The 24,969-nt window shown below is 30.7% G+C and overlaps 1 protein-coding gene across 1 annotated transcript in view; it reads left to right on the top strand.

Annotated features, from left to right (window-relative positions):
• Window positions 1-24,969, top strand: part of LOC143190535 (potassium channel subfamily K member 6) — a 91,646-nt gene that overhangs the window by 45,358 nt on the left and 21,319 nt on the right. The window contains exons 5-6 of the mRNA XM_076394876.1: window positions 13,874-14,042; window positions 19,403-19,584. Of these exons, the coding sequence (XP_076250991.1) occupies window positions 13,874-14,042; window positions 19,403-19,584 (351 nt within the window). The remainder of the gene's footprint in view (window positions 1-13,873; window positions 14,043-19,402; window positions 19,585-24,969) is intronic.

The following is a 24,969-nucleotide window of genomic DNA, read 5'->3' as shown; positions in this document are numbered from 1 at the left end:
AAGCATAATATATACGAGGATTGTACTATCAGTTCAAATCGAAAACACAACACGTCTTTGAAGGTAGTTCAAAAGACTATAAAGGCTAATTTTCGGATGTCTAGATAAAGTTGTGATACTCACTAAGACCATTTATAGTATCTAGCGATAATAACAATAAAATTTACGAGCTGGTACTTTTAATTTATATATTTTCATGTAAATTTTCACTAACTCTGCAAGCACATTACCAAATGTGATCATTTTTTTGAATTATTTTATCATATTTCTATTTAAATAATCACTTTTTAACTAACTAACTTTGAACTTTTAAATAACAAAAATTGACTATAGTGATTATCTTTATTTGAATTTGTTGACTATTTCTCCTAATGATTTATTTCGGATCAATCGTCCGATATCTAATATTTATACATACCAGGGCATCTTGATGGTATATTAAATTAGAAATATCACGTTAGATAAAAAGCACATAATAACAGGCTTAAATTCAATAAAATGTGCTGATTAGTCGAAAGATAACATTCAACTTAACCTAGAATAATAAAAATTGATTTGGGCTGATCAATCAATCATAAACCAATTTGGACCTATGGGGTGCAAATATGATTACACTAGAACATCAAACAAACTAATTATCCAAGACTACCGAAACAAAGTTCTACTATGAAATAGCAATGTTTATCTCTACGTAACAAACGAAAAATTGCACGATGACCTCGTAATCAAATGGATGTATCAAAGATTTCGCCTTAAACCAACAGAGTAATAGTAATACATGAATTTTTAAATAAGGAGTGTACTAAGCATATCTAATATGAGATGCTATTAATTAAAAATATTTAGCTTTTTTAGATTTATCGAGGGACATTCTTTATGAATTGTATCAAAATTGTCAATTCCATATATGGTTCATGTTGAAGCTAATACATTTTTATCTTCAATAATATTTTAAATATAAATGTAAATACTAAATTAAACCTGTTAAACTTAAAAAATCTGCAAAATAATCGTTAATTTTTTTTCTATTTAGTTCTACAACAATTTAATGGCATCAATTCATTTATATAATTTTCTTTATAACCGAATTGATCAAATATATTTCAAATACTTATACTATAGATTTTCAATAAGAGCGATGTTGAGATAGACTTTCGGCATCAGAAAACTTAGCATAAGTCTTGCAGAATCCAAACATATGATTTGAATTTAGCAATTTACGTCACTCTGCAAGTGGGGGCCATACGTTCGGATTGTAAATACACAAAATCCATCGTAGCATCCACTGGAACCATATGTCAACTAAAACATTTGGAGAATCATAAAATGTGCGTAGCTTTGAGCCGAAATTATTCAAAACTAAGGAATGTGGCACCAGATGATTTTAAATTGAGATGCAGAACTGAGAGAGATGCAGTCATGCTTGCGATAGTTCAGCGTCAAAAATATAGAAACATCTCATGCATCGAATAATCTTTAGTGATAAAAAATGGATATAACATATAATAATAATCTAAAGCAATAATTTTTAGAGGTTCATTTGATATAACCTAAAACATAGGAAAGATGAAGAGTTTTTGATGCACACTATTTTAAATAATATAATATCGTATATTCCTATTCATCTTGACATAATAGCGGAAAATTTTTCACACCTGCAATATATTTACCATTCGATACTAAATATGCTTTAGAACTAAATTCTTATTATATACATTACAAATATCTACATTGTTTCAGTCTTGTGATATTGGTACATGTTAATTCTTAAAACTTAAAAAGTAAAAATATCAGCCATTCGAAACAATAGAGTTATGCGTTTGTATAAAACTCTACCAATTTTAAATCTGGAACATTTAAATAATAGATTCCTTATTTTACGACCAGAAAGAGAACAATATTTTATCGCTGCGTTTGTGTTTCTGATGGACCCCTATCCATTCACAAGGCGTAAATCTTTTCACATTCCCTTACACTTTTAAATATTGATTATATTGCGTCATAATGTAAATTAGATGGGCTAGAGTATACCGCAGTTATTTTCAATAACACATTTCTTAAACATAATGGCATAAATATGCAGTTCACAATAGGAGATAAAATGTTTTATTATACTGAAATTAAATATGTATGAAATTTGGCGAAACATTGGTATTAACAGGTCAATTGAAAAGTCTCCAACCTACCATAGTAAAACACATTTTTTTTGTAAAATTAGTTTTTTTATTCAACATAATTCTCTTCAAGGCTGATACACTGATTATAACGACTCTTCAAAATTTCGATACCATTTTTGTAGTACGATTTTTGTCCTTTGCTTCAAAATAGGCCTCAGTTTCGGCGATCACCTCTTCATTCAACGAACATTTCTTTCCAGCGAGCATTCTTTTGAAATCTGAGAATAGGAAATAGTCGCTAGGGGCCAGATCTGAAGAATACGGTGGATGAGGAAGCAATTCGAATCTCAACTCATGTATTTTTTCCATTGGTCTAACTAACTTGTGACACGGTGCATTGTCTTGGTGAAGCAGCACTTCCTTTTTCTTCAAATGCGGCCGCTTTTGCCGATTTCGTCCTTCAAACGGTTCAATAACGCTATGTAATAGTCGCTGTTGATGGTCCTTCCTTTTTCAGGGTAGTCAATGAAAATTATTCCAAGTGCATCAAAAAATACAGATGCCATAAGCTTCGCAGACGACCATTGCGTTTTCCCATGCTTTGGAGCGGCCAAGAACTCGGATATGTTAGACTTGATCATCTTAAAACACTGCTTCGAATCATCAACCCTCCGTTGTTTTTGGTCAAAAGTGGGTCGCGCGGCACCCACTTGTGTTTTCTCATACCCAAATTCATCCCATTCAATTGATATCTTTACAGTGCTATTTCATTCAATTTCAATTTACATCATTTTTGCTGTCATTCAAAATTTTCGTTGGTGACAAACTCTTTTGGGCATCCACTACATTCACCGTCTTCCATGCTCATTTCACCACGTCTAAACTTAGCATACCAATCGTTGATCTTTGATTTTCCTGTGACAGTGTCGGGAAACTCGGCATCAAGTCAAGTTTTTGCTTCAACTGTATTTTTTCCTTCAAAAAGAAATATTTTATCAACATGCGAAATTTTCTCATATCAATTTTTTTCGCAATAACACTTCAAAAAGTTATAATTCACAAACTAATGATCCAAGAGCTGTCAAATTTATACACGCATCTTTTGAAGGTTAGGGCTAACTAAAAAACATATCGACTTAATTCTAGTAGCACCATCTATGTGTCAGGCCGGGAACTTTTCAATTCAATTGTTATGTGTTATGTTGTAAAAATCACTTCTTGCTTCTTATTATTCTAGGCTATTTTAAGTTTAAACAACATTATGATTTCCATAGATGTTAAATTGAGAGCACTAAACCTGTACGCAGTTCTTAAGTCTGCGGAAATCTCATATTTATTAGAGATCTGTTGGTAATTGGTATCATACGGAGCAAATGTGGAGATTTTGACATCTCTTCGTGAATATAATATACATAATCTGGATCGCAACACTTCTACAAGAATTCAAAATACTTACAAAAATGGGTCCTGTGTTAATATTTTAAATTTTGACTTAGTTTATTCAACACATTTTAGGTTTAAACGAAATATGTGTTGGACTAAAAGTTAAAGAAAGTATTTGAATTATAAAATTTGAAGAAAGATGAAAGTGGACCTCATGCTGTTATTGCAGATTTCTCTAGAACATGCCAAGAATAATATATTACATTGACGTCACATATTACTAGCGATTTGACTTCTATTTTCTTTTATGTCCGCTCTAAATCCAACAAATCAAAACTAAATTACCGGCTCCTACGCTGAAGCGATTTCCAGTACTTCATAAGTATGTGACAGCATAAAAATTAGATGATAAGTGGCAAGCTTGTACTTTGCTTAACATGAGCTGGAACTTCATGAATATAAAATTGATTGTAAATGCTAGCAGGTCTTGCTTTGAAAACGCTACGGAAGAATACTTGTTCTGAAACATAAAAATTATGATGTATTTACTGCTTATACCGCTGCTTTCTAACGCAGCGGTGGTGGCAACAAGGAAAGGAATTAAAAAATTGGGTAGCAGTATCAAATTTAACCTATCAAGCATACACTTTATCGATATTATGAATAAATAAAAAATTATTATTAATTAAGCGGTGGACATTTGTTTCATCCTTTACAATAATTTTAAGGGGAGTTTGGTTATCCCTAAGTTGGGGAATTTCATGAATTATCATTAGCATTGTATAACACTAGGAAGGCGAAATTTTACATCAAAGTACATCAATCGAAAAACACTTCATATATAAATACTGGAACAACTGACATATTAGAAGCTTTCATTCTTCTTTAATCTTAAAGCGTGTAAAATGTACAGTAATTTGTGATTAGTAATAATTGTTTGATAAGGAATAGATTTTTGGGGAGATAACGAAATACTATCACTAATTTCCTATGTGAGATGCTAAAAATGAACTCCAAAACTTAAATAATGTAAATTAAGTATATTTTTTACTAATAAACTTATTAAAGTTAGCAACATTTATCACTAATAAAATTTTCTAAAATGCCAAAACAAAATCAAAGCAAGTACAATAATTATGGCAGGCTTATTTTAACAAAAACTTAATCCATTAAAGATATTTTTACGAAGTGTCCTATATAAACAATAGTGCTTTTGGGTAGATTGATGTGGCTCGGTGAATAAAGGTAACACAAAATAAAACAGTGGTGTTTACATTATGTGGCCGTTATTTATTGAAGTAATATAAAAATGTGGGAAATACAAAATACATAAAACGGATGGCAGCAGTGTTACCTGGAGACCAGGCTTGGGCAGTCGATGGTGGCCCGTCTAAACCCAACGATGTTCCGTTACTGTATGATCGGAAATACACTTCAATAACATCCCAGATAAACGTCTCGGGGTTGCCAACTATTCGCTATCGGGTAGTAGTTGGCGCCGCTGGCACCCCGCTCGTGTTCTGGGATTATATTTCGGGGTATTTTGTAGACCATTATTCCACTATGTAAAATTTAACATGCCTCAAGGTCGCTACGATACTCCCCTGCCAGAATTTTACATACAATTACTTTAAGCAAATAAAAATACAAAAATATATGAAAAAAAATCAAATACAAAATACTGATATACCAAACAAAATGTGCTGCATGAAAAGGCTTTGAAACCTATGATAAATTGAAACGGTTGTGGTTGGTACGGTTGCGATCTGGTACGGCTGTCGATATCTTCCGGTCCTACAGATACCGTTGCTTCATCGTCGCTTTGGCACTTGAATGTGGTCCATCGATGACGTTGAAAACGAGCTATTTTTCGGACAGGGCTCCCGTAATCGACGCTGTGAAAGGGTCGATTGTTCGACGACGTGGTAGCTTATTTTCTTCGACGACGAGACGTTGGCAATTCTGGCACCTCGGCGAAGACATGACGAGTCTACGGTGACTGCAATCGGTACCTAGCTTCTGGAGCTGCTTTTTAACTAATCTGTAGTCATATACGTTACGGTAATTCAGAAAAAAACAAATAACGACGGTATCCGACCGAAGCTGCCTTAAGCCTTTCAAATCAAAATGTCTGCCAATATGACGGAGACCGCGAGGAAAGGAAGACATTATGATTTAAACATAGTGCCGAAAGAAATGCTTAGTCGCGACGCTAATGATTAACTAGTGACGTTAATATCTCTAAGAGTTAAAAAATTTGTGAAAGAAATAAAATTTGGACAAAAAATTGAAAAAAAAAATGAAATGACATTTAAGGTCCATCGTTCCAGCACTAAAGTAAAATCGAAGAAGAGTAGTTTTTAAAATATTGAAAATGTTGAAACAATAAATATAACGGCCACGTAAAATACACCATGTTGCACGTACCCTCCATTCACGAGTCCAAACCCAATTTTGCGAAAGATCACGTCGGGGTCACCACTTTAAGGTAAATGATGTGGCTCGATGAATGGAGGTAAAACGAAATGAAACAGTGGTGTTTACATTATGTGACCGTTATTTATTGGCTATATAAAAAATTGAAAAATGCAAAATAGATAAAATGGATGGCAGCGGTGTTACCTGGAGACGAGGCTTGGACAGTCGATGGTGGCACGTCTAAACCTAATGATGTTCGGTTACTGAATGATAAGGAATACCCTTCAATACCATCCCAGATAAACGTCTCGGAGTTGCCAGCTATTCGTTATCGGGTTCTAGTTGGCGCTGCTGGCACCCTGCCCGTGTTCAACATCTGGGATTATATTTCTGGGTATTTTGTAGAGCGTTATTCCACTATGTAAAATTCGACATGCCTCAAGGTCGCTACAGCGCTATATGAGTAGGTGCATCAGACTTTCCCAGCTAGGCTCTCTTAATTCGAATTAATAATGTGAACAAGTTTTACGCATTGGTATATATTCATTCCGTAGTTGCTATCAAAATAATACTTTACATGATGTTATTTTAGGTTTATTTTGGTTTAAGTTGTACATTTATTATTACTATACCATTATATCGCTACTATTTTTATAAATACAATCGCAATGGTTTTTAATAATTTTGCTAATTTATGAAAAGTGCTTCAAAATTAGTATTATAAACAAGCATTCTAGTACGATGTATTATTTATATTTATTTATTTATGTAAGTTTAAATTACTACGATAATTAACATTTATAACACATTACGATAATTGGAATTAGAGAGAGAAATTGCTAGCTCTATGAAAACTCATGCCAGACAATTTAGTGCTTCTGGTTTCTTACGTATTGAAACAGAAATTATGTGAGCCATTTTTGGCTATGAACATGTTCTTCAATGATAAAGGAAGCAATTCTTACATGTAATTATCAACCGCGATTATAAATAGTTACAATAATTGTTACAACAATTTCAATAAATGAAAGTTATGGTTTATGTAGATACATTCCTATCCACCATATCTACAGATGCTATTTCATTTGACTATCACTTGTCCAAAAGGTGAAAAGAATTCAGTTTAGATTTCATTTTACTAAGTATTTTCCTTTTAACTATTTTTTCTAAGAGAATTTCTAATAGACTATATTCTAACTACAGCTAAATGAATTTGTTCATGGTAAATTTTAAAAAGCATTGATTTACTTAAGTAAAGGCCGTGTTCATTTGTATAATAGAAATGATGATGGAGAAATTCAAAAACATTTTAATATTAAAGAGGCTTCGGGGTATTATCTAAAGAAACTAATAGCATCTAGAGCATGTTCAGCTACCAAGAAAGGGCATACTAAAACTTGTACATCTTGTACATTCAACGCTATACTACGAGTGCAATATGCACTTATGAAGTGGAAGATGGCAGAAATTATTATTATCCCTAAAGCATCTAAATTGATCAATGTCTCTACTACTAGTCATCTCTAAATTATTCGAGAAGTAATTGCTGAAACGCTTCAAATTATTGAATGAAAAAAATGAACTCATACCAGCTGACCAATTTGGATTTAGAAATAAATTCTCAACAATAGATTCGCAAACAATTTAACTCACCATATTATGAGCCAAATTCTGAAACATGCGTGAACCATAGTTACATTATACCATATATATTATATATAATGCTATTATACTTACTATATACCAATAAAATGCCTGATAAATGTGAAATGTGTGTAATAACATTACTGATTTGACTACGAAATAGCGGATAATGTTTCATGCTACGAAGTCTACACATGTCCACATACAAAAAAGCAGATTACCTGCCGGTAGTTCTAATTTCATATGCCAACACAATAAATTACTTGAACCTGACTTTGAACGCCAAACTCAAGTGGAAAAAAAATGTTAAAAAGAAATGAACAAACTTTATATGAGGCTTATAAAATAGCAGTGGTTACTTGGACTACTATCCAAATTATCACTCTATAACACATTGTTGCTTGCAGAAGGAAATCCAATATCAATATGTTCATAAGTAAATATATTAAACGGTTTGCTGAAAACAGCAACTGAGATTGCGTGAATATAAAAACGTCGAAGTGTTACAACTGCCCCATAACAATGGACTTATAACTTTGAAGCTCTGTGGAGTCGATCATTATATCTGGACTTATATTACAACCACTTGTTAACTACCACTACTGCTTTTTTAACTAAAAAAACTATTTATAATAAGTAACGTGCTTATAAGAAATCCACAACATTAGCAGATTTGTTTTATGTAACATCTATACAAAACGATTTTAAAACGAGTATTTTTCCTGTGTTCTATTTGTCGATATAAAACATCCAACGACAGCTTAGGGCTCTCTTAGCATTATAAAGTAGTTCGGAAGTCGATAAAGGGCTTTATTTCATTCAACGAAAAAGCATCCGAATGTAGGGCACTACCGCTTCTGTCATAAAACATTTTTATCTTACTATAAATGGATTCTTATCGTTTGATGGATAAAAGTGTTCGTTCAGATAAAGGAACAGCATTCGGGGAGTAACTAGCAGCAAATAATTATATTAAGTAGCAGAAGCAATTTATTATTTCCTTAGTAATCGCCTGAGTTTGATCGAAAGTGTTATCTGCTTTCATTTTGTTGTGCCGAAAGAGCTAAAATAATTTTGAGATGCTGTAATTTCTTCCCGGTTCCCCTTTAGTGTAAATGCGGTCGTGTATGTAATTATATTAAAAGCATATTAATGATAACAATGCCTTTTTAACAAGACGGTTAAATGAGGGGAGAATATTCATTTTATTGTTGGCTCTAAATAACATCTAATCATTACATATTTCTTAATGTCTATTAATTAAAATATTTATTTCATATACAACATTTCATCAGCTCATTTAATTCTTAATTTTATTTAATTAGTATGAATAAAAAGTATGTTACAAATTACTTACTATATATTAAGATGTAAAAAATCTTTGCAAGGGGTAATTTACAATTACTGATAGTAACATCAAATATCTGATAGTTATATCTGCTGATGTCGAATTTTCTAGTTAAGCTTTTCTATCTTGATATTCATGAATTGTCCGTGATGTCACCGAATTTGAGTATACCAGTTTCGATTTAGAGTGATATCCCATGATGATTTTGTTCAATTTGTGTCTTCATATATTGCCTCTTTACTTCTGGTTTTCAATTTCATCACTTTAAGCTTTTAAGCCCCTTTCCAACGACTGATTTCACTTAAATTACCATTACCATATCATTTTAAAAACAGGCGGAGACTTTTCAATTGATCTGTTATGAGTTATGTTGTAAAAATCACTTCTTACTTCTTATTCTCTATTGTTATTCTAGGCTATTAGAAGCTTAAACAACATTATGATTTACAAAGATGTTAAATTGAGAGCCAATGACACACCATTTGCGATAACCTTTGTTTTTCCTTTAAGATCTACTAAATCTGTACGGAATTCTTAAATCAGCGGGAATATCATGTTTATTAGGGATCTCTTGGGGATTGGTATCATATAGGAGTAAATGTGGGGATTTTGACATCTCATCGTAAATATAATATACTTAATCTGGATCGCAACATTTCTACAAAAACCGAAAATACTTACATAAATGGATCCTGTAATAATATTTTGAAATCTGATTTCGGATATTCAACACATTTTAGGTTTAAGCGAAATAGGTATTGGACTAAAAGTTGAAGAAAATATTTGAATTAGAAAATTTGAAGAAAGATGAAAGTGGACCTCATGCTGCTATTGCAGATTTCTGTAGAACATGCCAAGAATACTATATTACATTGACGTCACATATTACTAGCGATTTGACTTCAGCGATCTTTTATTTTCTTTTATGCCCACTCTAAATCCAACAACTACAAATTAACTGAATTGTACCAGTACGGAAGCTATTTCCAGTGCTTCATAAATATGTGACAGTACAAAAATTGGATGATGAGTGGCAAGCTTGTACTTTGATTAACATGAGCCTGAACTTCATGAATATAACATTGATGGTGAACGCTACTGTGGTACTTTGCCTTGAAAACATTGCTAAAGAATTCTTGTTCTGAAACAAAAATTGTTATATATTTACTGCTGATCTGCTGCACACAATACATCGGTAGAGCGAGTCCTTAAAATGTATTCGTAATCGACTAAATCCATTTACAAGTGTCTTTAATGGCAACAATGAAGGGGGTTAAAAATTGGGTAGCCCTATCAATAAACCCATCAAGCAAAAAATTAGTTCTCATAACATTACACCTTATTCATATAATGAATAAATAATAAAAAAATAGTATTTAAGCGGTGGGGTCGTATATCATTCTTTACAATAATTTTAAGGGAAATTTGTGGGCAATTTGTCCGCCCAATTTGGGGAAATTGATAAATCATCATTGACATTATATAATACAAGGAAAGTAAAATATTCGAACCGCAGAGCAAGATGTGAGAAACTCCAATAGGATAATACACACATAGGGCCTTATTATATTGGAAAAGTGTATAGTACATAGAAGCAACCAAGAGGAAGATTAGTACATCAATCGAAAGAATCTTCATATAGAAATAGTGAAACAAACCTATTCGGAAAACAAATATTTTATAAACTATTTGACATATTTCAAGCATAAATTATTCTTTAGCTTAAGCTTTTATAACCCTTTCCAACGACGGGTTTCAGTTAAATCACCACTGCCATATCATTTTAAAAACAATCCATTGATTTCATCTGCAGATTTAATCTGAATCAATATTTTATCAATAAACTGTAATAGTTCTTCTCGGTTTTACCAACTCATCACTTGGAAATCGATGCCAAACCCAAACAGTTATATTAATTCAGATTTGTATTGTTAGTAATTTAATTTATTGTATATACCACAAAATTATATTATTATATTTGTATTGTTCGCATATTGCATATGCAGGAATAACGCTTTAACCATTACACTTTGTACTTAAAAGGTAAACTGAATGGCTTTTGCACTGAACGACTTCCAATTTTTCCACATCAGCTTAGCAATATTACATACAAATATCTGATTGTTTTAGATAAAAATATGTGAAAACTTTGTACGTGTCATTGAAATTTGGGCATTTCCCTCGATTTCCTTCCCTTCCCCCCTGCAGATCTTGATTTTGGTTACAATTACTACCTGGGAAGTGCACTCTTTCGAATAAAAAAATAATTTTGAAAATCGACCCACAATTGACGGAGAAATTAGCGAGCATATATTAAAAAAATATGCAGGCGAAAATAACACCTCATCCTTTTTCAAAGTCGGTTAAAAACAGCTTAATCATCAACTGCTAAGCTATTTGAAAGTTCTTTGAGAGTTTCATCTGTGCTTTTGTCCAATAAATCTTGCAATTCATTGTCTTGGATTTTTTTATTCCTTCCTTATTTATAATTTACATCAAAATATAAACCACTTTTAGGTACCGCCATAAGTTTTTAAAAGGCTTTAAAGTTAAATTGTTTGCATCTTCACCAATATATATATTGCTAATCAAAACACCTGCAAGATCCTGAGAGTGCTTAACTAGTAGCATCCTCTGTGATACAAAACTTGTCCGTATTTAAAGAAATAAACATTGAGCAAAATATTATTTTGAGAACAAATATAACAATCTGAAATTTTGTTACTTTAAGTAAATGAATAATATTCTAATTTATTACTGGAATAAAAAACATTCTCTATTATGTATGGACAAGATAAGATAATATAATTGAGAAGTGCTCATAAATCAAATAAGGCAGATTAATTCAAACTGCCATCAAGGTAAATTAATACAAATTAATAACTACGGTTTACAAAATTGAAATAAATGTGTCTGTAATGCACTAAAAGTTAATTCATTCAGGATATTGATCAGTTCCCATATAACACTAATATTTTTCAATTCTCCATAAAATACTAACGGCGCAAATACTACTAATGGATCTATAAAACCATCAATGAAACCGCAACATAATCGATTTGGATGCAAAACATATTTGCATACATTTTTTGATAATAATTGCAATTGAGATTTATTAAGACACCATATTATTTAAACCCTTATTTAACAACATCTAAATTAATATTTATTTAATAAAAAAAGACATAAGAATAAAAATTACCAACATTTGTTTTCTAAACTGATCTTATACATGTATATGTATAAGTAATATACGTTTAATATTCTACAGTTTATGGTTTTTTTATTTTTCAATAAAATTATACTTAAATAAATATGAGACATAACAGGGAAAGTTATGACTCAGAGGAAAATATATGTATTATGATATATAATATAGTATTCTAAAGGAAGCCAAAGCCGAAACTAAAAAGTTCTTAATATCATAATAATAATTTGAATATAATTGAATAATCAGAATATATAATAATAATTTTAAAAATTATTGTATTAAGTATCTCTAAGATAGGTATTTTTTTAAGTAGCTATAAATATAATTTTGATATAAAAATGTTGTTCTCTAAAATGTTAAAAAATTTGATTAACGTAATATAAGCAACACATAATAAGCGGTCTAATCAATTTTGTCGTTAGATAAGAAAAATACATTTATTGCAAAATATATTCTCTACAGAAAACAGATGCTATATTTAGATAATGCGGATGTGATAAATATTGGTGCTTCAATTAATTGATATTCACTATAGTTTTGAAGTTACTGTTACTACATAACTTCAGCTTTTAATTCTAAGTTCTGGGAGATACACACGTGTGTTCTTTAGTGATGAACAAAACACAAAACCAATTTAAATCATTCTAATATTCGGATTCAAACGTGATTTTATTCCATTCTCAAAGAATAATGCATTCAGTATACACACTACACTCTGAAATCCAAGTTTTGAACCTAATTAAACCCTTTCTCGGCCAATTCATGATTCAATAATCATAAAAAATACGAAGAAACGATTGGAAATATTGTAACCTAATAATATTTAAACAATTTCTTAATATTTGCTCTTATTTCTAGAATCGTGCCAATAAAAAACCCATATGTTGTAGTAGAAAAACCATTACATCCAAAAATAATTTAGTATTTGATGTCGATTTTGATTAAGATTATGGTATCATTAAATCCCATTTAGTTCAAATTCGAAATGTCTGCATAATTATTAACAATGACTGCTGGAGATATTTCTACAACATACTTACAAACAATAGACAATGAATTGCAAATACTAGGAGAATGAATCAAAACTAAAAAAAAATAATAATTTTAAAACGTTAGCAAGGTTAGTTAGAGTCTTCATTAGCTTGCACATAACAGAAATGATTTTTGATAGAGAAGCGTCAAACTAAACATAGTTAAAAAGATTGATCCATTACATTATATTAATGACGAGAATTATGATAACTCAAATACTACACAACTCTAATTACTATTTAATCTTATTACAAGATTCAAGGGAACAAAACCTACCAATATGATTTCAACAAAAATGTTACACATTTATTGCAGAATATAATTTAATTGAAACCTAAATTTCATTAAAAAAGCCAACAAAAACTTCACAAGGATTTAATTTAATAATTTTAATTAAAATTTGAAAATATAATACAGCTACATTATTAACAAAACAATTTAAGAAATCTGTGCTTAAAATATATCAAAACAACATATAATTTAAATATTCAACAAAACCCCTTTGCGTGCAGAATATGCAATTAAATGCAAATTAAGGATTAGGGATGGGCAATAACATAATTTTACAACAGAAATAAAACCATTTACGTAGCAAGAAATTTCCAACTAAGTTTATTTCGAACAATTAAATTGTCCCTTATCTCAATAACATAAAATATTTGCAAAGTTGGATTATATATATTAAATAATGCATTATTTATGATGTTGCTTTCATTTCAGGATATGGCAATATTGTTCCGGTAACAACAGAAGGAAAAGCATTCTGCATAGTATTCGCTCTGGTTGGAATACCACTCACAATGACAGTCATAGCCGATTGGGGTCGTTTGTTTGCTTCAACAGTTTCAACGTTGGTTCGACATATACCACCACTACCAAAATGTGTTCGGTAAGTTTATAAAATTACTAATAACTATGTTTATAAAAAAAACTATTAAAATTACAATAAACGTATATTTTCGGAAACAACAACAACTAATACATTTGTACATACGTCCTCAAGATGTTTAATGAATTGCCTGTTGCAATTTATAAATTCGTTTCAGAATCAGACAATATTTTCCTTCTGATTTTATTCTAGTTAAAAAGAGACACAGTGCTGTCTGATTAGTTCGAGAGCGTAAATGAATGAGCCTGTCAAAGTTGTATGGTTGTCAAACGTATGCAAAATTCTTGAAAGCAATACTAATAAGAGGTTATAGCTCTAACCTATAAACAATTGTGGCTGTATAATTAACTGTTGTTTCTAGATGTACTATAATATTAAAATAAATTATATTTGATAACATTTTTGTTGAATTATTTTATTTGGATTAGGATTTTGTTTTATGTCAAAGCCTAACTGAACTAAAACTACGAGTTGATGCGGCAACATGGCGACGTTTTGACTCCACAAATTTAGATGACGTATGTATATAATAACTTTGAATAGACTGTATCCCTGGTATACAATCATCACAAAATTGTGTAGCAGTTTTTATCTTTCTGTTTGATGTAAATCGTTTTCCATAAAAGCATTTTTTGAGCTATAGTAAGAGCTAGCCAAAGCCACATCAGTTACCTGATCTGTTAAGTAGAACTTTGAAACAGTTTCAACCAACATGATTTCAAGGATACCACAGATACTATATCGCAGAGTTTATTCACTTTTTTTTAGAATTTCTGAAGAATATTGATGGACAATGTTTGATATTCTATAGACCAAGCCTTTCTTCATCAGTTGTTATATTCGATTCATTTTCTACTATAACTTTTAAGGCATACACAGTTCACATGTTTGATATAGTATTTTTACACATACAATGATAGGTCAATAATTTTTTCAAGCTTCATATATTTTTTTATATTTTTATACAAGAATTTCTTAAATTTTGTAATACATGTTTTTTAATCCATCGATATATTCAATAGATTTATTATTTATTTATTACATTATTACTAGTCGTTGCTAACTAACCTACAATTTACAATAACTTAAATCTAATTATTTATCTAGGAGGGCCCATCAATCATATCTTAGTCTCTGGTGTAATCATTTTTTGATTCAACACCGCTGTTTTTCTAGTAAATTCACCTCATTATACTTCACTACACCAGATTAAACGGTTTGATTATTTTCAGTTTATGTCCTGTTCTGGTGATATCCAAGAGATATTCCAAGTTATCCAAAAGGAATGAATACTTTGATATTCAGTTTCTCCTAATGTCTCCGTGCGATTTTCTTGATTTTCTGAGCCACAATCGGTATCTGAAGGTCTCTGTGACCTACTCAGTCCTGTATTATCTTTGTGCGCCTACAATACCTATCAGACTATCTTATAGAAAATTACTATTGGATTTATATTACTTCTCACAGGTCATCAGCATAATTGAACTCCGTATTCCCATATAGGTGTCAATACTTGCTTGTACAGTAGCAAGTTATTATGTACTCATAATTGTGATTTTGCACCAATTAACCAAGGTATTTTCATATATTTAAACTCCGAATCTTTCCTTTTCTTTTTTATAAGTTCTTTCCAACGAAGTCTTGCATTAGGAATAGGCTTCCTATTGTTCACATACCACATTCTAGCTGTAATTTATTAGTAGTTTAAGAACAAGACCATCATGCCATATGTTATCGAAAACTTGTACTGCATCTAAGAGTATATCTGAACATAATGTTTTACCTTCTTAAGCTAATAATCTATAATGATATTTGTCAATAGTTCAATGTTCAATCCTTTATTGTTTAGTTAATATTTTATACTTGTCACTAGCAGTTAGTGTAGAAAATTCCACATGCGTTACAAAAACTTTGGCCATCATATTGCCGGTCGATTTACGTTCTTCCAAAACAATTTGCATTAAAAATTCCATTCATTTGATCTTTTAACTTTACACTATAATAATTGCATAAAGTTCATTAATAATAATATTTTTCAAATGTCTAGTGAGTCATAATACTTGTCTGTAATGTCTAATACTATGTCTATAAACCACTTGCGATACTAAAACCATAAAGATTATCTTTCTCTTGGATTTTTTAAGGATCTTTTACTAAATTATGCTAAACTATTTACTAAATTTAATTTAAAATTATTTATGATAGAACTAAGTCTCTGAGACTAAAATATATCAGATTAGATAATTGGTATTGAATACTCTGACACCCAAAAGTGTTTCGAAAGCAATCATTTTAAGTTTTATTGCTGAACATTCTTGATTTTATTATGTTGTTTTTTAAATTCCTACGGGAATAGAACAGAAGTTCCAATATCTGTGGTAGAATAAGTATTTCTTGATTTATTTATTGTTAAAACAAAATGTGCAACGAGTAATAAAATACATCTTTTAGAAATATAACATAAAATAACATAATTGTATAACAAGGACTGTATATTTATTTTGTTTATTTTTTCATTTATTTAAAGTATATATTACAATTTAGCGTTATTCAAACTAGAGCTGGTACTTAACTTGGTCTCTAAAGGTTTGATAATTCCTACCGACGGGCGAGTGACCAGCGTAAAGATCTTCTCAGAAAGCGTTCGACTTGTAGTGATAATAGAGTCAAATTGAATCTCTATGAACAAGCATAGGCTCTTTCTATAAACAAATTTAACGTCCAAATAAATGAAAGGATTCGAACCTGTTACTCTCTCTCAATATAATACGGATTGTATGCATAAAATAAAAGTGCATTAAAGTATTTTATCGCTAGCCACTAGTTTAGCTGGTAATATTTTAATTAAAGCTTTACTATGTATGCAGTATATGCTGTGAGAGCCTACCTAAATCTTACCAGAGTCCATAATATTGTAACAATCCCCAAAACCATCAGAATCCGCTCTGAGATTCTGTTTCCAACTTATCTAGTGCTGATTTTAGATGATTTGCTATAATTTGCTCTTATATTTTCATACCTGTGCACAATAGAGCAATCCCTCTATAATTATTACATTTTCTTTTACACTACTTTTTTATGTATCGGTATAATAAGTCTTCTTTGCCAATCTCGTGGAATTTGTTTCTCTGTCCATATTCTAAATTTCCATTAATAATTCAATATCGTCCTAACCATTTTAGCATTTCTGATACCATGTTATCTTAACCCGGTGGTCTTCCATTCTTCAATTTTCTCATTACGCTCTTTACATCTTCAGGTCTTTTTATTTCCTCTCCTTTATTTCCTCTGTGCTTTCGTAAGCTTATATTATTTAACCTTGTCCATTTATACCTTCAATATTTTGATCAAGTCTTGTCATAAATATAGCTATAGAAGTGTTTAGTATCATAATTACCTTATTATAAGCATTATAAACTTAAAATTAGAGAAATAGTAATTTTCAGTTAATATTATTATATTAAAATTTAATATTTTAAAAGTATTTGTTGTTTGCACACATTTATAAATTTTATAATAATTTTCTCTTAATAAAAAAATTTTAGTTAATGTTTTACCAAATTTATAAAATAAATTTTTTTTAATAAATAAAACAATAAAACAAAACCTGAAATCTAAGATAAATAAAATGTTCCGAAAGCAATAATGCTTGCAGGAAAAATTACAACTAAATGCAACATACACAAAAAGGTATACGAACCGGAGATGGAAACCGGAGAAATATATGTCGCTTTGTAAACTGGATTTAGTTATCCAATTTAAGTTCAAACCAATATAAATGGCTATCCTAAACGATTTAGTTTCAATCGCTTTTCTTCCTTAGACTCGAGCATAACAGTTTTGTTTATCCAAACATTTATTTTTTCTAATATATATTTAAATTAAATATTTTGGAAACCACACTGCTATTTTATGTTATTTTATAAATGGTTAATGACTATTTATTTAGCATAATTTAATGCAAATATTGATATGAAACCTGTATACCTGTATACCTGATTTCATGTTGAGATTGTTCTGAAGTCAATCAATACCTAGTCAGTCATTCTACTGATACTGTCCGTGACCATCTCAATTTCTACCTTGCGATGGAGGTCACCAACTCGTACATACCAAGATTTATTCAGAATACACTTTAATACCTTATCTTGGAACCTTTGAATCAGTTGGATATTAGAGCCACTAACGCAGTTCCGCAGCTGATTTTCATAGCTTTACACTGGCGTTAGTATTTGCTCATATAAAACAAGTTTGTTAATGAAGGCACGTTGTATCATGATCATTTTATTTGTGAAATCTATGTGTGTCAATTTTGACTCATTTAATTTAATTCGCCATTTTTTAGTCCACATAGCAACTTTGTCATGGGAATATTTGGGTCTTGGGGTAAAAAAATTAATTATATATAATTTGCTCTAACTTTATTTATTGGGCTGTTCATATAACTTAATAATAACTGCAATATAAGACTGTATTAGTGTCTACGTTTCAAGGTTGCATAATACCGTTACAAATACTTCTTCTAACCTAGAAGCAGCCTTTCCATATACATATAAAAATTCTTACTAGAAATTTAGCTCACGTCTCCCACTCATACGCATTTTCTCCTACTAAGTTATTCTATACCGTACGAATTTTTCTAACCAATCATACATTTACATTCTTGCGATAAGAACAAAATTTAAGATGAAACGTATATGGGTCAAAAAGTACCTATAGATATAATAAGATCTACTATAATTCTTGTTGATAATCGAAGTAACAGCCGATCATAAAAGAACACACAATGAACAGACGTGAAAATTATTACTATAGAGAGTAAATAAGAACTGTACGCCATTATAACAGCGACCTATTTTGCAAGATCACAATCTTCGATTAATAGAAATATCAATTGAGCTTTCCAGATTATTAAATTTCTTCTATTTTAAGCACTCTATGGAGTACCAGAAAACATTGTCAGAACATTGACTCTTCGGATATGATCTGATTTAACTGCTAAAATGTAACAGCCTACTAACTTATTCCTTAACGCGAGTAATTAACAAATTCAAGAAACATTAACATAAATTATTAAATTAAAGAACTAGTCTTCTGCTATTGAGAGAACGAAAATATTAATTAAGAAACAAAACGTTATCGTTGATTACACTGCTAAAAAATAATAATTTTCAAATTCAAATTAACTGTTTTTTCTAAAAATTTTAACTAAAAACATATATTAAATTCTACTTGGTGCATTTTTATTAACTGGAGAAAATTTAACTTTAATTTAATTAATTAGTTAGTTGAATAATAGTAAAAATATCTTCTTTAAAATTTGTCAAATTCATTATTAAAATGTTAATTTTGTCTTTCAGAAATGCCATGGTGGCAAGACGCACTTCATCTTACGCTTTGTGGGCAGTCTGCTTCTTATTTATCTACTTGGCAGCGGGTGCTGGCGTATTTGTTCTATGGGAAGAAGACTGGACATTCTTTGATGGTTTCTATTTTTGTTTCATAACAATGACCACCATTGGATTTGGTGATTTAGTTCCAAGTAAGTATTGTTCATTACTTCCGAGTAAATTTTAATAAATTTGAAATAAATATTATATATTATGCTATATCTTCGAACAGCCTTGTTAATATTATTGTCAAACATACCATGTCTTACAAAGCTGTATTCCACCTTTTGAGAAAAATGTTGTTTTTCTCCTTTAAATCAAAAAACGGTGATGAAACTTATAGAATGTTCTCGCATATATTGACAAAATGATGAAAGAGAAGCTATAACAATCTTAAACGAAGTTATTTTAAAGACTCTGAAAGTAAAATGGTTTACGTTAATAGTTAATTTATCTTATACTTTGGACTTATCATTTCATATTTCGTTCGTAGTTATCATTTCAGAGTATTTAAACTCAACCTGAATAAAGAACAAAGATTATAAAATATTAAAAATGTTATAAAACCTAAACTAACTATTAAATGCCATAGTTTTAACATTTTTCCACAATAAAATAATAGTTTTTTATTTAGTATCGTTGATCTATTCAGTGTATATAGAAGCCAATCTTGAAAGGTTCAAAATTATGTTTTCGATATCCATTACTTTTGGTATATCTGCTACCGAGACTCACCTGATTCGACATTTAGAAACATATTGTGGTGCTGCTTCGTTATATTCAAAATGCCAATTTTGGTTTTAACGATTTAAATGCAATAATTCTGATATCAATCTCAATTAATGGACTAGAGGGCAAAATGCACAAAAATAGCTGAATTGATGCCGTTTGAAGCCTTTCAACGTCGAGGTTTAATTACTTGCGAGACCAAAAAATTGAAAAGGTTATAGAAAATAATGGAAAATATTTTTATTAATTTACATTGAACCAATTTTTCTCAATAAATGCTTTTGATATATTGAAAAATGTTTAGAATACATATAAACACTTAATAACCCTCATCAATAAAAGGTGAAAATCTACTAGTTTATTTATTATACTGATCATTTCATCCGATTTTCTGACTCTGTATTATCTAGTTTTTGATTCGTAAACACAAATATTGTAGTTTCTTCTTAATAAATAGTTTATCAGAACACTAATCACAGCAAAAAGAAACGCGATAACATAATTCTGTAACACCACATACATGTGAGTATTAAAATATATAGTTATACGGCATCCACTCTATTGACTGGACTTAGAAGTTGACTTGGAAAATTACTATTACTTAGTCACGATTTTCAAGCGGTGATGAAGGTGTAGTGATAAGTAATAAATATATAGAACCCAGTTGTTTTCAATAAGTCTTGTATCTACAAGAAAAAAATACTTAAAATTAATTCATAGCCAGACAATAATAAACGTAAGAATATAAAAAGGCAATAAAGTTTACTATAATTATTTTTTATACAATTCAAGAATGATATTGGAATAAAGCCTAATAAAATTGAACAGAATAACAACCGTGTTAACAACAAAATAACAATTTAATCACAGACATCTCGTGACTGTTTACAAAGATCCAGTAAACACCCAAATTCAAAGAATATAATTAACCTCTCCTTGCTTTTTTTCTTTTGAATTAAAATTAAATTAGATGCATAATGATTTTCAAATAACACGGCAGTAAGGTTTAAAAGTTTCAGGAGACTATCGGCAACGGAACCAATTTTAATTAACTCACGTTTCAACGAACAAATGGTCTAAAAACATGTTTTTTCTAAGGCTCTGTCTCTCGCTCTCTCTCTCTGCACAGCAGCCATTAGTATTAGCTGTGATGTATTTAAACGAGTCTTATTTTTCTTATACCTTTAAATTATTCAGTAAACAAAGAGACGCGAAGAAGAATAACCCGAAGGAATATAAGGAGGTTTTCCGATGTTCGCTTTCTGCTGCCGCATTACTCGCGAAAATGCAGATATACAGTGAGGAATAAAAGTATCTTTTGAATATTAAATTAATAATTCCTTGATAGATATGTTTTTTGAACTTTGAAACTGTATGATCTCAGTTTTTTTATAACCATAATATCGGTTAGAGATAGAAAAGTTGATCTATAAAAATTAAAAAAAGAACAAATGTTTTCAATTTTTTTTGTATTTTTCACTTTTCTTTGTAAAATGTCTTGCATAGCTCTCTATTATATAGCGTATTTGTTCTGCGTGATTTTTTTTTAATTCATTTATTTATTAGGTCGTTGATGACTAACCTTTTTGTCTTTGCAATTACTTAAATGTAGAAGACACATCGGTCCTATTTTAGTAGACCACTTACCACACAAGATCAAATGGTTTAATGCTTTTGAGTCTGTATCCTGTTCTGGTGTTATCCAAGAATTGTATTACTTTGATATTGACATAAGAATGGTATATGTCCTCATGTATATTTGCAATTCTCTTATATCCTGAGTGATAGTCGGTATCTGAAGGTCTCGTTGTAGGTAATCAGTAATAATCGGTAATAATCTACGTATACCTGCAATACTTATCAGGACTTTGTTTTGGAAAACTAATATTGTATTTATATTACTTTTCATAGAACATATAGAGTTTAATTTTGTGTATCCATATAGGTTTCAGCACTTGTTTGTATAACAGCAATTTATTATCTACTGATAATTGTAATTTTCTTCCAATTAACTAATATATTTTCCTATATTTAAGTTCAAGTTATTTCCTTCTCTTTTTTGCATGGTCCTTCCAGCAAAATTCTGCATCAAGATTCATTCCAAGATACTTCACGTTATATGGAATGATATTATTATTTATCGTTGTTGGTGCTTGTGCAGTTTGATTACGTTACAGATTTGTGTTACAGCTTTCGTTAATTTTTATTTTCCATGTTTGGGTCGAATTATTTATATTGACACTTGCCTGCTGTAATTTTCGTTTGGCTTTTTCGGTATGATCTCGGATAGCCAGAACCGCCGTGTCATCAACAAATGTAGCCATCATAATATTTTCCATTTGTGGTATTTCACATATGTAGTGTAGGTAAAGAATGGGTCCCTATACACTTCCTTATGTACACCTGCTTTAGCTTCTTTATTATAGAGTAGGCTGTGTCTTGTTCAACTTAAAACATTCTGACTGTAATGTAATATTTTAATAGTTCACTGTGATGTTTCGGTAACATTTTCGTTAGCTTATGAATAAGGCCGTCATGCCATATCGAAGGCATATGCAACATCTAGGAGCTCTTTCCCCCTCACAGGCTTTTTCAATAACATTTTTTATTCTAAGAACCTAGTTATTTGTTGAATGCTCGTTGATAGACCCGAACTGGTGTTTAATTATTTAGATTTTTCTCCCTATAATCGATTTTATTCTTTTCAACAGGAGTTTTCAAAAACCTTTAAATCTTTTAAAAGATATTTTCCAGGGGGCGGGATCATGATAATTTCAGCCATCTTCCTCTCTTTGAGGAGATAAAAATAATAATCCGTCATGCTGATATTCCATCGCCCCTGGCATAGTATGCCCACCTAAGATTCTGTAATTAAATGATAAAGTAAGGCTCATATAACCAAAACTTCCTCAGTGATGAAGTTCTTGCTATGACGAACAAATTGCTGCTAAACACTGTATCATTCCCGGATGATAATGCAACCGCACACTCAAGCAAAAAGGTTCAGTCTTTGCTTGAGGAGCATCAGAATATAATCAAATATATTCCCTGGCCAGAACAATCGCCAAATTTCAACATAATTGACACGTTATGGAGAATTTTAGAACATAGAGTAAGAAGTAACTTTCAATATCATTGTAATTTTAAAATTTTACAAAAAATTAATTTGAAGAATGGTACTTAGTTTATAGTACAAAACTTTTAATTCGCATCCCTGGTATATAATACAATTCGCAAGTATTTTACCTCGGCGATAAACCTGGAAATTGGCGAAATTTATGACATCGATAATTAAATTTGGAGGCAATTAAGAAATAAAAAGAATTTCAATATCTCGATATTATAAATCAAGCAAGACATCGGAATTGGGGGAGGAATAGATAACAATAGAACCCGAAAACAGCTGATATTGTAAAAATTCTAGAAAGAGATGAACTGTTTCCAAATATAATTCTATTATATTCTTTGACGAGGCGTTTTTTCTTATTGAAAATAACAATATGTACAGAATCAATTTGCTACCACTTTAGCACAACAAATATGAGGTATGAGAAGGCTCCAAATATTATTATTACAAATTGATTTCTGTCGGTATTAATATTTTTTTATGTTAGATATATATTATTTAATAATATTTTGCTATTGATATAACATGTTTTTTTATAACTATAAATTAGTTCGGTTGATTTGTTTGTCGTCAAAAATGTATTTATTTATCATTGGTCAGGCAATTCAATCTCGCACAAATTTCTCATATTTGAAGAAGATAAAATTTTTTTTTAATTTCCTTTTATTGAACTTGCTACTTTCAAATATTATAAACAATCCAATACCGTATAAAACCATAGTGGATACTCTTGAAAGCAACGCCTGTGCTAAAAGCATCACACTAAAGCAATGTTACCACATATCAATGTTAATAAAAGTGGTTCATCGTCATTATTGATCCATAGCCAATGATCGGAAAGAGTGTCTACTTCTCAAGCAACACGCAATGTTGGTGACGCAAGACTTTGAACATTCTTGGCTAAATTCCGCCATAGTTGGCGATCGGTCGCAGCTGTTCTGTTCTTCCTCGAACAATATCAGTTTGCAATTTTTCAAATCGTTTTCGATGATCTTGACCCACATCTGTTTTGGATCTATTCCCTGTGTCTTCCGCCCAAATTGTATATTTTACCACAGAAGTATGACCTTTCATTAGACAAGCATAGCCAAAACAAATTTACAACTGTGCAGCTCTACTGTGCGCTGATTTTTGTATCTTAAGCGGATATCTCGTCTCTAATAATCTCGGAGAGAAACATGAAACCAATTTATATATGTCGAACTGTAACAAGAGTCCAAGTGTCGGAACCATACAGAAGAACTAACATTATAAACATTAGAAAGTAGCGTATTTAGGCATGATTGTAATACTCCTCCTTTTCCACTCCATTATAAACATCAATAAAATGTTGCTTTGCTGACTTCAGACATGGTCGTAGAGACACAGATGATGAAAAACGCAGTGGAAAAATGAGGTGGTAACACTAGAAAACACCAAAAAAATCCACAAAGTCGTTTTGAATGATCGAAAGGTGAAATTACGTGAGTTAGTTAACGTCGTAAAGATATCAAAACAACGTGTTGGTTTTATATTGCATGAGCATTTGACTATAAGAAAGCTCTATTCAAAGTGGGTGACCAAAAACAAGAACGTATTGATGATTCTGGGCTGTGTTTGGGCATGTTTAAACGTAACAAACCGGCATTTTTGCTTCGATATGTGACAATGGATGAAAAATGGATCCAATCTCTTCACTCCG

The sequence above is a fragment of the Rhynchophorus ferrugineus genome, unplaced genomic scaffold (genome assembly GCF_030347505.1).
Source record: "Rhynchophorus ferrugineus isolate W39M unplaced genomic scaffold, kcgeb_rfMv2 rfM2, whole genome shotgun sequence".
In the NCBI taxonomy this organism is placed as follows: domain Eukaryota; kingdom Metazoa; phylum Arthropoda; class Insecta; order Coleoptera; family Curculionidae; genus Rhynchophorus; species Rhynchophorus ferrugineus.
Note: the sequence above shows the minus strand (reverse complement) of the source record. Positions and strands in the feature narration are given on the sequence as shown.